General features: G+C 37.3%; 1 protein-coding gene across 4 annotated transcripts in view; it reads right to left on the minus strand.

Moving 5' to 3' along the window:
- The window catches only part of QSER1 (glutamine and serine rich 1), a 46,160-nt gene that overhangs the window by 18,313 nt on the left and 10,257 nt on the right, over window positions 1-17,590 (minus strand). The window contains exons 2-4 of one of the 4 annotated variants that reach the window (XM_074884315.1): window positions 10,418-10,530; window positions 8,971-9,135; window positions 1,935-5,642 (exon numbers count right to left, since the gene is read on the minus strand). In XM_074884315.1, the coding sequence (XP_074740416.1) occupies window positions 1,935-5,642; window positions 8,971-9,135; window positions 10,418-10,530 (3,986 nt within the window). Of the gene's footprint in view, window positions 1-1,934; window positions 5,643-7,703; window positions 7,830-8,970; window positions 9,136-10,417; window positions 10,531-17,590 lie in introns of those variants that run through there. The other 3 variants (XM_074884313.1, XM_074884312.1, XM_074884314.1) reach the window with 3 other exon arrangements.

The following is a 17,590-nucleotide window of genomic DNA, read 5'->3' on the forward strand; positions in this document are numbered from 1 at the left end:
AGAAGATAATGACATATATTTTAATAAAACTTATTTTAAAAATTATTATTTAAATATCAAATTAATGTGTTGATACAAAAGCTATACCAGATACATAAAGATTCATTAAATCAATTCAGTAAAATTGCTAAATCATTAAATACGTTCTTCAGAATATATCATATGACATTATTGCAAATATATTGTATTTCTTTGTTCAGTGAAAGCTATGACAGCTTTAATTAGACACAGCATTATTAGTTCCCCAAGTATATTTACACATTCTTCAGTACAGCAGATAAACTTACATACACTACTTAATACTATCAACAAAAGACTGTGTTTTAATATTTGTCTTTCCATACTTATGTGCAAAAACAGACAGAAGAGGGAATTACTAGAAAATCTGCAAAACGCCAACAAGAAAGAATTCATTACTAAGCATCTTGTGTAACGTACAGTCTGGTATACAAAACAGGAAGATGAATTCAAGAAATTGGTGGTATAAATATTACATCCTTATGAATAATAAAGAAGATACAATAACATTGTAAAAGAAATCACTGCAAATAAAACTCTAATGAAAATGCCCACCCAACAAACACCTCTGAAATACTTCCTTAGGAAGTTGTACAGAGAGCATGGCTTATTAAAACTAACAAGCTTCAGCAAGAAGTTCACACCATGGCACTGTCCACATTTTAGCTTTCTGAGGAAAAAAAAGTCACTTCTTTCTTGTTTAAAATACATATTCAACTGAAAGACACACGAGGAACTTCATCTTCTGTAACAGCCTTTCCATGAACAATGAATACTATAGCATGTATTCCGCAATCTTTTTCTGGTATTTTAGGTCTGATTATTACAATTTAAGTTCAATTGCGCTATGTGTTTTTCAGTAAATCATGTCACCTCTAGAGAGAAAAAATGTCCCCCTCTCCTTTAATCTGAAAAAAGAAAAAATACTTAATTCTATTCTGTTAAGAATCAGCCTATGGGTCGTGGGTCCTGAGAAGAGTTTAAGAAATGTTTCATTTTCTCCCCGTGATTATTTTGGAAGGTAATGGTATTTCTCTTGAATTAGTACAGTTATGCGATTGGCTGGATAGTTTTTCATTGTTTACCAGAGGAAAGAGACTTCACTAAAAAGGTCTATCTAGGCAAAAATACGCTGTATGTTGAAAATACTTCAAAACAAAGCAGCATCAGTTAAAAGCTATGAACACCAACGTACAGCATAGATGTAATACAAGTGAAACGGAAAAGTGTGTGGAAAACTAAATACTACCGTGATCAGTGGTTGCTGCCTGCCCCTCCCTGCACGAAACAACCCTTCCTGGATTTTGTTCTTTTGCTAGCAATGTATCAACAGGGAGCTACAACACTCCTGCTTAACGTGGCTGAAATCAAATTACTCCCATCTTGGCCAAGACTAGCCAAACCAGTGCCCAGTTTACAAGTGCAAAAATTGTTTTCGTAAACATATTCTGTGCAACTCTTATCACAGAAAGTGCATGTTTAACTCTACCTAGGAAGAACTTAACCTCTGCTGATGGCAATTATTAACATTCTCTTGATTTTTTTTTTTTTAAATAGATCTAAAATCTCTGACACAATGGTTTGTTGAGGTTTCCAGATGAAAATCATACTTAGTATTCTAAGCCAGAGAAAAAAACGGACACATTATTCCAATTCTGGGCCAAAATAACTTTTTGGCATTAGAGAAGTCCTATTTAAGTAGCATGAAAAAGTTTATCTACATATTTTCTAATTGTGGAAAACACTAGTTTAGTTCACAGTCAACACACCTTTTGAACCGAATTCTTAATTATGGCTGTGATTAAAACCAATCAAACCTTTTACCTGAACTGAAGATAGCTAAAATTATTCTTTAGTTTTTTCCCATCAGCTACAGAAATCTCCTTCAACATATGCACTTGTAGTAACTGTTTTACCTGATTTGTTCTTTCTATCAGATGTATCATCCAGGGCTGACAATGCAGTACAGATGCTCTTCTGAAGATCATGGTTACCCCCCACAGAATCATCTTCATCAGAAGAAAATGAAGGCAATGTTTCTAAATTTTTCTTAAGTTCTTCATCAACTTTTTTGGTTGGACTTTCTCCACTAACCTCAGCAGCTACAGGTGCTGCTGCTGCTGGCTGAGGCTTTGCAGAGGACTGTAGGCAAGGGGCACGAACTATTTGAGTAACTGGTCGCCTAGTCCTGTTTGGCATTCGTACAGCTGGAGCCGAAAACTGCTGCCTAGGCCCAGACTTTAGAAAGTCTAAAAAAGATGCAATAAATCCTGTTTTGACTTCAGGTTGTTTTTCTTCAACTTCTTTAATTTTTTGCCTCATTCTTTCCTGATGCTGGTAAGTATCATAACAACTTTCAGAAACAGGAGAAGAATATGTCAAACATGAGTCATTTCCTCTTGAATTTTGACGTTTACACTGTCCACTTCTTTTTACCTGTTTCTGAATTGCACTGTCATCTTCTGCAGCATTTTTGTTTTGGCTTTTTCCTTTGCTTTTTTTCTTCTGAAGGGTCCCTTGAGTTAAATCTTGGCATTCTTCTTCAGTTCTACTAATGGTTCCATCTCCACTTTGGGGTACAGATAGTGGCTGCAATGGACCCTTTGACTGGTTACCTGTTACTGTACCATCATCACCACCCATATTAAAATCATTCTCTGAAGCGGCACTTTCTTCACTTAGACTCTTACCGCTTGAAACAAATTCTGTGTCTCTTGCATTCAGTGTACCATCAGCAGAAGCATCATTATCTTCTTCAGATTCATGACTGATGCTAGATTGTTTCTTAACTGGAACAGCCCCTTGTTCTTGCTCTTCTTGACCCGGGCCAAGGGTGGGAGACGTCATTCTTGTTGGTACACTTTGATCAGAAGTTTCAATGTGGTGTTGATCAAGGTTCACAGTTTTTGTCTGTATTGTTGACACTGGTGTAAGATTTATAGTAATTTGGCCTCCATTCAGAGAAATATTACTTATGCTTGCTGGCTTTCCAACTACAGCAGGTGAGGCACTGAAACCAGAAGACACATGTCTTACATCCATTGATCGGAACTGTGCTTTAGACTCCTCACTATTTTCAACAGATTGGATATCCTCTTCATTAGCAGCTGATTTAGCAAAGTCAGATGGTGTCACTCCACAGGCTGCTGCTGTTGCTGCTAAGATGTCATCTACGTTTGATAATATATTCCTCTCATCACTGAGAAGTATAGATTCTGGGAAACATATTGAACTAAGAGAAACAAACTGATTTTTTGAATCATGTTGATTTGTCTGAGTAAAATGATCTTTTGTTGTCAAATGTTGCTGTAGTGGTTTTGAGGCCTCGGAAATGTCCATTTTCATTACTTCTGAATTCTGACTATGAATCTGTTGCTGAGAATGACCCCCATTACTTTGAATAATATGACCGTCCATCTGAAGGAATGGATGTGTCACCTGTTGAGGACTCTGTATTCTTTGCACTTGCGGTGATGCCTTTGCTTGTCCTAAACCCGAATGCAGTATTGACTGATGAAGAATCTGCAAGTCACAGGCTGACTCCAGAAGTACCTGTGCACTGGGCAAACACAGCTGATGACCATGTCTTAAAGCGTGAGGTTGAACCTGTGATGGTGTACTAATGACTTGGCCTTGCTGTTCTTGAGCTTTACTTTCATGTACCTTATGCATAAGAGAATGTTGCTGGTTTAATTCTTTAGCACTCACAGTTACTTGTGTTGTTTGCATTAAATTAGCTGTCTTTTTTATATCATGGCTTAGACTAGTGATATGGCCAATATGTTGGGAAAGCTGTTCCACAGAATGGACCATTCTTTCATCTTTTTTTGTTCCTTGAAGAGTAAGTCCAACAACCTGATCTTCAAGACGAGAGTTACTTCTGATTACACTTTGAGAGTATCTGTCATCTGCTTTTGAGACCCTATAGGATGCATCCTGAGCACTGATTTCCTCATCGGCTAGCCTTTGAGTGGAAGATTCAAGAGTAGCTTGCTGTTGCAATGCCTGCATATCCTGCATTGATAATTCCTCCTCTTGTTTTGATGAGGCATACACATTAGAGTCAGACTTCCTTTTAACATACGACTTTGTTTCCGAGGAAGGCCTGTTGTTCTGCAGTGTCTGTGAATGAGCTGGGGATGCAAAAGGGGGAGACTGGACAGACGGCAAAAACTTTTGAGACTGCGGACAAGAGGATTCTTGCGACTGAGAGTTCTGAGAAGAATGTAAAGAAATATAGCTCTGATTAGGACTTGAGGCTGGAAGAGTTTGTATCCGAGGAGAGGCATTAAAGGAAAGAGAAGGTGACGTTAATGTTAAAGACTGCCCTGAAGAATAGCTTTCTGAAGGACTAACAGCTGATAAAACTTGTGATTGAGATGAAAAACTAACTTGGGATTGGCTAACTGGAGATAAACCCTGAGAGTGACTAGAAGAGTAGCTCTGAGATTGGCTGACTGAAGAAAGTTCCCTCGTTTGCCCAGAGTAGTTCTCATTTGGAACGGAAGTCAACACCTGTTCCTCTGAGGAGTAATTTAGAGTTTGACTATCAGAAGTAATAGTTTGCGATTGCCCAGAAAAAGTCAACGTTTTATACAGCGAGGGCAGCTTCTCAACCTTGTTGGATGAGAAATCCTGTGAGTGGCTGACAGGTGGCACATTCTGAGCCTGTGATGATACATAGTTTTGGGACTGGCTGACTGACAAGAGGCTTGGGAGCTGTGCTGTAGAATAGATCTGTGCTTGGCCTGTAATGACAGAACTCTGGTTTTGTGCAGTTTTGGCATAGCTTTGTGTCTGCACAGCGGGAGCTACACTTTGAGGTTTGGGGGTCTTCGTTGACCTTGGAGGCTGCTTTGTGGAACAGTTTTTCACTTTTGCTGTGGAAGCAGATGGAAAACCAGGCGATGGGATTGCAGATGTGTACGACTGAGCAAGTTCCACTGTGACTTGAGAAGTCTTCTGCTGTGGTCCTCCATTGCTCACCTGAGTAACATCTCCAACTGGACTGCAGGATAATGCTGAGTGCCTAGATGTATCCTGAAAATTAACTCCACTTGTACTTGTTAAATAGCTGTGTAAGGAATGCTGTGAAACAGTCAGTTGAGCCTGAACAGACTGAGTACTTGAAGGCCGCTGATGGTGTTTAATAACACTACATTCTCGCTGAAGTGCTCTATCAATAGAAGCAGTGGAACCAGTAAAGACAGATGTGCTATACGCCTGAGAAACCTGCTGAGCTCCTCCAAGGGTTGAAGGCAACAAACTAAATTGAGGTTGCAAAAGATGGGGTGCAGATTCTTGAGCAGAACGGTATGTTGATGACTGAGGTGGTATACTGGTACTTAAAACAGAACTGCCTAGGCGATCAAATGTCAAAGCAGTTGGAACAGTGCCTTGTGATGTTTTAATCTGTAATAAAGGATCATGAGTAGTTAAGAGACCATTTGATGTAGCACTGAAGGTAGTATCTTGAAGAGTAAGAGAAGGGGTTGTAGCAAAGTTTCTACTGCTGAAAGTGTTGGGATGCTGATATGCTGATAAAGCAGATGTTGGTGGAAACGTTCCAGAGGTTGGCAAAGCTCCAGTAACAAAGAGTTCTGTGGCTGTTGAGGAATGCATACCTGGAGAAAACAAAAACAAAACAAGAAGGGAAAAAGAGCATAAGGGAGATTTACAAGTTACAACACACTGCTTTTCTAGAATTCATTTAATTATAAGATCTTTCAGAATTTACAATATAACCTTCTTTAGAATCACCATCCTTTTCACAAAAAAATATAAAGGGAGGTACTTATTGTGGGTAATTTTCAAACTGGAAGTGCAGGTTTTTTTAAGAATTCCAAATTCTATACCTACAGCAAACTGCTGAGGGAAAACACTCATACCCTTAAGATGTAAATTGCGGATAAAAAAATTGTACAAGATTTATTCTGCTTTGAAACTGAAGGCTCTTTATTAGTTTTTATTTCAGTTTAGAAAGAAGTTCATAGTAGAGGGCAACTGATCAAAAGCCCTGGACACCTTTAATATACAGTTAAAAGGCAAAATAACACCTTACCAATTGTAATGCATACACAGTTAAAGGAGCAATTCCATCTCCTGCATTTACCCTCACCAGTACTTTTATAACTCACTTTATGTGAAACATTGCAGAGTTTACAGTGAAATAGCTAATGACCTACACACTTTGCAATGTATGTTTCTTAAAGGAGGGCTTTGACTTTCAATACAAAGAATATTATTTGTATGCTTTCTAAAGTGAGAGTCCAAAATATCCACAGACAGCAACTATCTGCACAGAGCAACAGCAACTATCCAACTGAAAGGTATAATATTACGTATTCACATCTGGACATTGGTATGACATCCTGGCTTAAACATGATTTCTCAACAGAATATACTACTCTAACTGAAATAGGAGTGTAAAATTCCCTTGCAAGCTTTGAGGCTTACAGCAGTGATCCATAATGTTCAGTGCTTTTTCACTCTGTAACCTGCAGGTACTGGTGAAGTTTGTGTACTATTTCCAAAGTCTATGAATGAAAGTGAAGGTAAGTTTATTCTGAGAGGCTTAAACTTCTTGTAAAGGAATCTGTAAAGGAATCAATTTCCCCTGGGAAATTTACAACAGTAGGCAAATCTGAAAGAAATAAAATCACTGGTATAATTTGATCTTTTTCAGTTCTTCTTGGATACTTAAAACAGCTTTTACCTTTGGATCATTTAAGAATAAATAAGAAAACTCAGTAAATAAAGCTTGTTTTGAGACAAATACTTCAGTAAAAAAAAAATAATTTTTCACTTTAAAATGTATTAAGTCCTCTTAAAGTGATTGCAACTTAATCACACAACTGGTTTGGAAGTTTCAGATGAAGCTGCGAAAGAAAGTCTTTGTTTTTCCCTTTCAGTTCAAGACAAACTGATATGAAGAGATGTGATACTGAAGGAATGTCAAAGTATTTTTCTTGTTAGTCAACAATAAGGTCTTTCTGAGTAAGAAAGCATATGCAGTGTTTTAATGCTTTTTTTTCCCCTATCCTAAAAAACTGCAACATCATGTACAACTGGGTTCTCTGCTACTGATCCCTACCACTAAGACAAAGGTAGGGGCCCCCGGGAGCATCAAAGAGGAAGAATTTATACCTATTTTAACTGCATATGTTAAATTTCTCATCTAACCTGTATTTTTTCCTTCTCTGCCATAAATTAAAGCTCCTCCTACTACATAGGTAATTCCTTACATCAGACAAGAGCCAGTCATAGGAGCACTATTATGGCAGAACTGCTGGGTTTTATTTTTGTAGAGGAGCAGACAAAAAGTATAGCAAAGGTAGTAAGTTATGTGCACAGACACCCCCCACTACCCTAAGAAATCAGAACACCTATAAACATATCCCACATATCAAAGGAAGACTTGGTAGGACAATGTAACAAACACACTGTTCCTCTTTTCCCCCCAGAATCAGCAGTTGCAGGGTTGGAGAAAAAAACAAAGTAAAAAACCCTTCTGAAGAAAGCTCACCTTGAAGAGAAAAGAGCACTTGTTTTCCCTCATCAAAATGTTTGTAGAAGACAAAGCTCTCAAAAGACACTTGGGAGGATTGAGGGATACAGAAAAGCAGCAAAAGTATTAAAGGACAACAGAAAGCTCAGAGAACTGGTAATATTGAAAATGGGCTTACTGATGAGTTCTTAGTAATGAGTACTGAGAAGTCTCTCAATCACTGGTATCAACATCAAACCCGACCCACAGCATGTCTCCCCATTCTTCACAATTCACTGATAGGCAGGCTGCAATGGAGAAAATGCTAGGACGAAGAGAAAAAAAGATTTCTTCCCAGCTGACAATCTGATGCGAGGATGGGTCAATCACAACTCTAAACACCACTGACTTATATTAAGATTTTCTGACAGACTAACAGTGTGTATCTTCATCTGTGCTCCCACATATCTGCTTTTGTTCATGGTGAATAAGAAGCCACACGCTCTCTTCTCAACTCCTTTGAGTAGCTCTTCACGGAATGCAGCTGCACATTACACTTAACAGACCAAGTGCAAACTGTCAACACAACAATTGTTCAACTCTTCCCTCTTCCTACCTTACACCTCCTCCCTAAATCAGAACCAGCGATCATACAGCTGCACTGAGACACAGATCAGCTTGTCAATACAGTGGAAAACCATCCACCAAAGGAAAAAATAACCACCCAAACGTTTTCTGTCACATCAGTGAACAGATCTGATTCACTGCACAGCTGCATAATCACTACATAAAATTAACCATAACTTGAAGCTACCCGCAGATGCAGTAGCAACACTTATCTTGGTGTGGCTGTCCATAGCAAGCTCAAAATATGCAAAGTTTCCTGCTCTGCACAGAAGGCTTGACAGATGGGGGAGGTTTACAGAAGGCAGTCAGTCTGCCAGAAAAGACAGCACGTTTGTTTATTTGTAAATTAGTTCACTTATTTCTATGCAACATGCACCTCAGACCTTCTTTTTGAGAATGCCTTGCTCATTACTTCTGTGTACAAAGGGGATAAAGTTATCCATAGACTTTTAGTAGTAATATCACAGAAGAACTATGACAGGGAACAGAGTTTGAGAATGAAAGATCTGCTAGGGTGTACAGGTAGTCTACCTGAATATGCTTATGGTGTTAGTGCGACTAATTCCAAAGCTGGAGAATAGATTTGACTCATTAGACAAAATTATATCTGATACATCTAAATTTCTTCTAAACAATTAGAACTTCTGCTCATATAATTCATCTTCTAACATAATTCTTCTGCTAATACAGTTTCATTGATTTTGAGATTTTTAAATATCAAGATGGAAAGAGGTAGAAGATATGTAGCCTTTTCAGTTAGTGAGGATATTTTTGTTTCAAATTCTCCCAAACATTCAACATAATCATGACAAAATTTAATTTCAAGAGAAATTTTTCACCTGTCTGCCAGGAAGGAGCCCTGAATTGTGGTAAAAGGGTAGATCCTGAAGAGACTGCCTGAGCAGTACGAGACTCAATAGCAGAGAGAAAATTCATAACTGAAGAAGTTTCCTTAGTGTTACTTCCAGCACTGTGCATACTGGTATCAAATATTCCTGAAAGACCTAGATGAGGGTGGAGGGAAATGGAACAAAACAGACAATTCAGATGAACTTACAAGAAGCTCAATCAAATAACAAGGATATGCATTCATAATTCACTAAAAATAACCTATGAAACATTAGCAGTATTATTAAAGTACATTGATTTTTCAGTGTTTACTGTTTCAGTGTTGCCACTGTAAACTGGAACTTGAGTATACATTTTAAAATCTACTATTAAATGTACATCAAACATGATGTTTAAAAACAGTATTTAGGTACACCAATAAAATTCTCCCTTCATATGAAGATTCAGTGTTTCGGTTTTTTAACATGAACTGTTTAAACATTCAGAATTCTTTCTGAAATGGGTTCAATTTCTCTGTATCAATCTTTTCCCCCTTTGGGCAGTCTGTAGCAGTTTGGACTTCTTTGTAGGACTGGCACAAGACAAGGGGTTTTGGTTGCATTCCCTGTTTCAACAAACACCTTTGTGTGTTCCCTGTTGCTCACACCTTTCAATGGCAGGGGACTCAGTGGGAAGCACTGTAGAGATCCAGAGTTTTGAGTAACTGAGATTGTATCAAGACTGCAGGGTCTGCACCCTGAAACATTCCCTGCAGTTCTGATCCTCTACCGTTCTGATCGAGCACCTGGCCAAGAGACTGCAGATTCCAGCCAGCACATGAGCTCAAATATCTTTCCTTAAAAACTGGGTTGCAAAGGGAGCATGAAGAGGTCATGCCCTATCTTCTCCTGACATGGAGACAGGCTATCATCAGGATCACAGACAGATCCTGATGCAGATGTAACACAGCCTAACCTGCTACTATATTTAAAGTAAATTTTAACTTTTCCCCCTGCACTGCATCTTAGCTTGCACATGTAAGTACTAGCAACAGCGTGTTCCAACTTGCATTAGTTTTGCTATGTGCTTTAGTCTAAAAGAATTGGCATGATTTCTGCAGCTGGCTTTGAGGCGTACTTAACATTTGGCCCTTATGCATAGGCCAAATTCTGAAAAGCTGTATTTTAAAGAATAAATGCAATTTCTTTAAAAACCAACAATAAGTAACTAAGTATGAGCCCCCAACTTCTACTTTCCTTTCTACTTAAGACATTTTGATAAAAGCTAACAACTGTTAACTTTCAACTACAAACTCAGCTTTTCCAATACCACTTGCCACCACCTGCATAACAAACTCCCTCTGATTATAAAATTAATCAACTTGAATCTAAATTACGTAACAGGTTTGGTTTTTTTCTTTAGCTATTTAAGCTGTAATCTCATGATATGGACAGTTACCAGTAGGATGGTGTGTAGTAGAGTATCCAGGAAGCTGATGAGAAGCTGTGTATGTCTGTCTGTGAAGAAGATCTGTTTCTGAATGTGATGAATGTCCTCCTCCATAGCTTAAGCTAAGGAAGAAATTAAACATTATTAACAAAAATATACAGCTATAGAAACAAAGTGCAACTATGAAATCCCAACCACAAGCCAAAAAATGGCAGAAATGAAAGAAAACACAAACCCAAGATCTGACAGATGTGCTTGTGCTAGGACATCATTAAAAATGTTAAGCAGATAAAAAAAGTACTACAAAACCTAACCAACCAATGGGGGGAAAAAAAAAGACCTTGCAAAAATCCAAGTTGATCATGAAAAAGTCTACAAAGGACTAGGTCAGAAGGACAGAAGAAACACTGGATAGACAGTTTTTGTAATGATTTACAAAGCAGGTGACTACAAATACATGCCCGCTTTAACATTGTAATCTCTGATTCCATTAAAACTTACAGGACCACATTTAATACAAAAGCTGGAATGACTAGGAAGCTGCGGGAACAACAGGTTTTTTTAAAGATTTTGTTAATTTTGGTGCGATTTTAACAAAATCAACAGCGGAAGCGCTAGCAAGTGACAAATCTCAGTCTTCAGACCTCCAAGCATTTAATATAAGTTAATGATCCACAGTTTTTATTTACTATTTTGAAATGAGTCATCTAAATTAACATGATGTTTTAATCAGGCTTAGTGGAAGCAAACTGAAAAAATACAGTGTCTGAGCCCATGCAAAAGCAGTAATGCAGAAAATAAAAAAATGCGATCTAAACATCAAACAACATTAGGAACCTGCCAAGAGTGTTAATGATTTCTAACTTAAAAGGCAGAAAAAGGAGGGGGAAGGCAGAGCAAAATCCCAAAGCTTTCAAGCTTCCACAGATTCAGCTCTGTACAGCACCTGTCAAATGGAAAAAATGAAAGCCAGCATGCCCAAGTAACCATTTATCTTCTCTTTTTGTCTTTTGGATGTTTATAGGTAACTGCTACTTATTCCAGTGCACATGAGATTGCTTTAAAATAAAAATTAAATTGTAAACAGATGCCAAAAAACCCCAATGGCGAAACCCACAGCCCTCCCTGCTGACTGCTGTAAGGGAGACTTCCCTTATCCTCTTTCATCCCCTGGGATGAGGGGGCAGTATAAGGGAAAAATTGAACACTTGATGCCAGGAATCATGACATCATGGGAAACTTTTATAGAAGTCACCACAACATGTACAAATTGACAACACCACTGGATTTGGTTCATTTTCATTAAGACAACAAGAGGAGGCAGTGGAGATCTGATGAGCCTGTAAGAGCACTGCGACCTTCACACATTATGAACAGCAAGAGCCTGTCTGGAAGGGAGACAACATTTTAGGGTCCTAGACTAACTTCTGTGCCTGAGATGCACTAACAGGGGATACATTTTTCATTTCAGGTGCTTATAGCATACAATGCTCCTATAGTCAGCGTGCCAGACTAAGGCACAAGCCTAAAGAATGAACTAAAATCCTTTGAAAAAACCAAGAACCTCAGCTACTGCTTTTCTCAGTTGCACTCACTGTCTAGCACTTTTAACACCTTTCACAGCAATAATTACCATTTAGAGAATTGCCAAACCTCAATTCAGAGTCAGCACACCGATGTGCTTATGTTGTAGAGGATAGATCTTTGCGCAGTTCAACACTATGTATCAGCAACTGATTTCTGTTATAAGCTGACTGAAATCTAATTATCTGCATAATTACTATGGACAATTGGCAGGCATGATGTAGGTAAAATAACACTGTAGGTTATTTTTTGCTTTACAGCATTAAAAAATTTTAATATTGCCAAACAAAAAAAATTACAATAGGTTCAGCACATAAAACACTATGCGTGTAATAAAGCCAATTTAAATGCAAATATTTTTACAAGACAAATATTAAAGTTAAGGTGGTTTGGGTTTTCTGAACAGAATTCCGTAGCTAGAAAAACACAAAACTTAGGACATGTTTTCTTCAGATTTTTTAAAAATAAAAACGTGCTATGTGAGGAAATAAGTTTCTAAATTGAACTCCATGGTAGTTCATGCATTGTTAGCAAGAATTATCTTCACTAACACAAGTGCTGATCTTGTGAAACTTTCCATGTGTAATAGGTTTTACTTAGTTTTAATTTCAAGTTTTCTTAAAGCATTTACCTATATAAAAGTATGCGATGCTGACTTTTCTTTCATACACGTTTAAAAGGCAGACTATGAAGTCATACTACCTATATTGCTCATACAGAGGAACACCTTCCTTTTCTCGTTTCAGGTATTTTCAGGCCGAGATTTGGTGTTGTAGTGGTGTTCTAGGCAAGCAGGCCTACACTTTGTAGTAAAAATCTTTCCAGATGAGGCGAGACCCGCAAAAACCGGTACAGATTACATCAAATAATACTGCGTCATTCCTCCTCTCACACTGTAATAGCAAAAGGTCATGAGCAAAAAGGGGATGAACTTTAACTACCTGAAAATTTGGGAAATTGAAAAATTAGTTTGCTGGTGGTTTGCGGTTTTTTTTAATTTGAAATTTCTACATATTCTGGTTGTTTAGTGGAGATTGTGATCATTTCCCCCTCTTCACTGCCTTGCAATAAACACCTTTTTTCTAAAGGAAAGGTACAGTATATGCAAATACTACAAAACAGCCTAACACACAAGCTTGTAGACCTGAAGCAGAATGCTCTGAATGATAAAAGCAACTTGTAAAAGAAATTTAGGCAAAGACTCTGTAACACAGAGGACTCTGGAATTAACAATGGGATACAAAATAACCTTTAGACTTAGTAGCTCAAAAACCTTGTTAATTAGAATCTCAAAATTCTAGTAATTATGAGCATCGTAAGAACACTCAAAGTATATAATGCCTTTTTTTTTTATTAATACAAACTCCCAGGTCATAGTTAATGCAACCGCAACCTCAAAAATGAATCTGTCTTTCAATAAAAACAGAGTATTTATTAGAACAGTTAATTGTTTATTGTATAATTACTAGTTGCTGGAATGTAGATTCTTATCTCAAAACCCCTGCATATATGCCTTCAGTTTACATAAGCTTATCCTAAACACAAGCACAGCAATCTGAAAGAAGATTACTGCCTTAGGGTTTCTTTTTATAAAATGTAGCTTTTAAAGAGATGAACTTATATAGCATGTAATTCGCATATCAAAAATATGCTAAGCGCAGCAAATAACATTATGGCTATCTAGCCTTTTGTACTCTGGTTTCGAAGTTTGTTAAAATTCCACAGGAGTTCTCACTTGTACTGAAATGTCGGATTAGTTACTGAAGAAACACATTCCCATTACTTGGTACTTTGTTATTTGTTACCATTAGTTGCTATATAGTGTTCCAAAAACATTTCACCCTTATCACTGATATATCATACTGATTTCTCACTTCTGCTGGCATAGTTAACTGCAAAATGGAGTATTACTGCTAGAAAGTAATACAAATTTGACATACAAATTTGGAAGAGTTCCCCCTGAAGTATTTTTCATTAAAAAGGTCCATTTGATTTTTAATATAATATTTTAAAGATGTCCTATAAAGACTCATCATTATTTGGCACTGCTGCAATGATGCTATCAAAAAAATCCTTATGACAATGAACGTAAAATGACTCAAATATTTATCTGCTTTTTTCAGCTACATCAGTTGAGCTAATAGAATATTACCTCTCCAGAAAAATTTCTGGAAGAACATTTATAGTCTTTGCACTTAATTGTTACTAAAATACCTCAACCCTGATTTACAACTCCTTTTTGTTAGCCCATATGAAGTCATTCCTGAATCAACTCTTCAAATACCTGTTTATATTGCTAGTCTTACGATACTTTATTTCCACAACATTCTTCAATCTAATAGTTTCATACGAATTTAAGTCTCCAACTGCAAAAGGTTATTGGGTTACAACGCACTTGCCACCCTCCTCGCTTTGCCAACACAATTATCTGGTTTACACTTTACACAACTGATAGATGCGTTTCTTAATTTCAAACTCAAATGGAAGCATCACTTTTAAAAGGAAACAAAATTTAGTTGCAATAAGCACTGGTCATACAAGTAAGCACTTTAATTCTCTCATTTTCTTCAAATAACCTTGCTCTCCTAGGCATCCATACAGAATGAAATACAGAAACAAAACCACTTTAAACAAGTATCTTAGTTTATTTGATACCAAAGTATGATTACATGGAAAGAGGACATTTTCATCTTTCTACTTTATTTTCTAGATCAATTTTCATTAGACCGTAGCAATTTCTAAGGTGTTTTGTTTTTTAAGTGTAGTAACAGCAATTATTCAAGCTCTAGGGAAGCCTATAATGCCTACATGAAAAACAGACCTGGACTTTTAAGCAGCAAAGGATACTTCTGGGTGCAATACCTTGTTCTTTTGTTCTTAAGCACTTGTAACTTCTGCCTCTGCTATAAAGGAAAATTGCTGAAAAGACACATTAAATCACAGAGCGTTTTCAAAGTATTCAAATAGTGCAGGCTGCGCTCAAAGTGAAACCGGACACCTGCAAGACAAGTAGTTGCACAGGAAACTCCTGACTGCAGGAGAACTGAGAAGGCCCCGTGCTCCCACTGCCCCGAGAGGGGAAGCCTCAGCACCCCGACCTCGGGCTCCTGTGCACGGTAGCAGGTCTGAGGTCCAGAACAGCCAAACCCAACCAAAAGGCAGCAACCCAACACGCACCATACAAGTGATCAGATTTGAGGTAGATGAGGGAAACAACGTGATTTCATCTTTGGGCAGCCTGTCCGACCTTACTGAAAACAAGAGGAGCTTCTTGGCTCCTGAGGGAAGACGACCGGGCATACGGTCCATTCCTAAAGAAATCACCGAAAAAGGAGATTAAAAATACAGCGATAGCCTCATACTGACAACGAAATACCTTAAAACTCACACTTTGTGTTTTATCTGACTTGAGATATATGTGAAATAAGGGAAGTAATACCCCAATTTCCCCCTGTACCCCAAAGCTCAGACACTTGGCAAGGAGTCTCTCTTCAACCAGCTCCTTAGCTATGCAATAGCAAGTTCCAGTCAGAGGCTGAAAGCAAAAATGACAAATGCATTTCTAAATACTAAAAATACTGTTCTAAATATAAAATATATAAACTGATATGCAGCTTACATCTCTTTTTGTGCACTATATTTGATTTTAAACATGTAAAATACAGCTCCAGCTTGCATTTTCTGTTGGCAGGTTCATACTTATAATTGTTTTAATATTAGATACAATATTTAATATTTTGCTGAAATATTTATCTTTACGACTTTGTCTTTATTCACAGCATCCCATGGAGACAGAATGTGAGAATATTACTTGGAAACACTGCTTCAATTTAATACAGATGAAATGGAGGGTAAGTGGCCTTTCAGCCAGCATGCGCTTTAGCTGCCCCTTCTAACAGCAACGGAGTTCACCGCCGTTTGCTACAGTCTAACTAGAATGTAATTTGGCATCTAGGGTTTAGCTGCAGCTCAGAATCTAAATGAAATTTAAAAGCAATGTTACAGGTATATTTAAACCAAAAATGGGTTTGGTCTTGCATTTTAAGAAAGCAATGACTAAGAAACCAGAATCATAAAAGACAAGAGAGATTTGCCTAGAAAGAAAGTTGGTACTTAAATGAGTTTAATACCATTAACAACATCAAATCACTTCTGTTCAGTGGACAGGCCAACACACTTCTGGAAGTTTAAAAGCAAGCCCAAACACACAACAGAGAATGTTTCAGAAATTAACTCCAATGGAAAACAAAGAAAAACAAACTCCTGCTCAGTCCAGAGACTCATTTCAGTGCAAAATATTTATTTAGAAATGTATACAATGTGATTTTTCACCTCTATTTCCCAGTCTCAGGCATACTAAAAAAAAAAAAAAAAGACACTGCAAAACCAAAATTGCTTCAAAGCTTGCAAATGTTGTCAGCAGGAAAAAACAGAAGCCAGCCTACTCCCTGTATCTAATTCCCCTGATCCTCTCATTAGATGATACAAGACAGGACAATCCTTAACATTTGAAGATTCAACCAACATTTGCACAAAGTGAAAGAATATTTAACAGTCTAGAACAATTAGGTATCCATGAGACAAAAGAAAAAAAATAATCTGCTACTTGACAAATAAAGTCCACCACTGAGAAACTAAAAGAAAAGCATCTCTAAAATTAATACATCTTAAAAGGTATGTAGAACATTGCTTTAGGAACGGCATACATCTTTAGCATTTGCCCAGCCCGTTTTTGAATTACCACATAAAAAATAAATAGGTGTCACTATTTTAAAGCATTACTAACTATCTAATAATATTATTCTCCAAGGTAGAAGATGACTTTTAGAAATATGGAAAATACAGAATCAGACTCCAGTACTATTGTATTTCAGTAAAACACAGTAGAGTAGTATTTTATCAACAATCTCAACTATGTCACATTCTTCCATTTTAATGTAAATACAGACTACATATTCAATATAGAATATATCAAATCATAACATACCAGAGGCAATCACCCTTCGCTCTTTCATTAGAGATGTAGTTATAATGTTAATTTCCCACTTCAATTCATATGCAGAGCCACCAAGAGCATGGCTGAGACCTCCACAACGTGGACTGAAGACTGCCTCGAGGTACTTACAAGAGGAAATGCTCATTACTTCCTTGCTTTCTCAGAGCTGAGATAGCAGCTTCTAAGAAATAGATTTTGAGTTAGAAAATTACATGCAGGGAATTGCCTGAATGAGCAAAAGTTCATGCTTTTCCTGTGATTCTGTACCTGAATACATGTCGTATCTTAAGCGAAGAAAAATATTTTATGGCCAAAAAAGTCCATCTCCCTTTTGTTCCCATGTTAATGTGCCCGAACTCTTTATGCTTGATCCTTTCAAAAATAAAAAAGCCAGAACTGCTTCAGGAAAGCCAAAATAGTCTTACTGGTACTTCAATACCTGAATGCAAGTGCTGGCTTGTCTGATTAAGTAACCTGTGGAGTTCTTAATAACAATTATAATTCCATTTTCATAAAAATCAGTTAAACTATGTCTTGAAACTATGTATGTGAAAACTAATATTCAGATAGAAATGAACTATTTATAAACTTCAACTTCCGTT

This window comes from Strix uralensis, chromosome 15, assembly GCF_047716275.1.
Source record: "Strix uralensis isolate ZFMK-TIS-50842 chromosome 15, bStrUra1, whole genome shotgun sequence".
NCBI classification, from domain to species: domain Eukaryota; kingdom Metazoa; phylum Chordata; class Aves; order Strigiformes; family Strigidae; genus Strix; species Strix uralensis.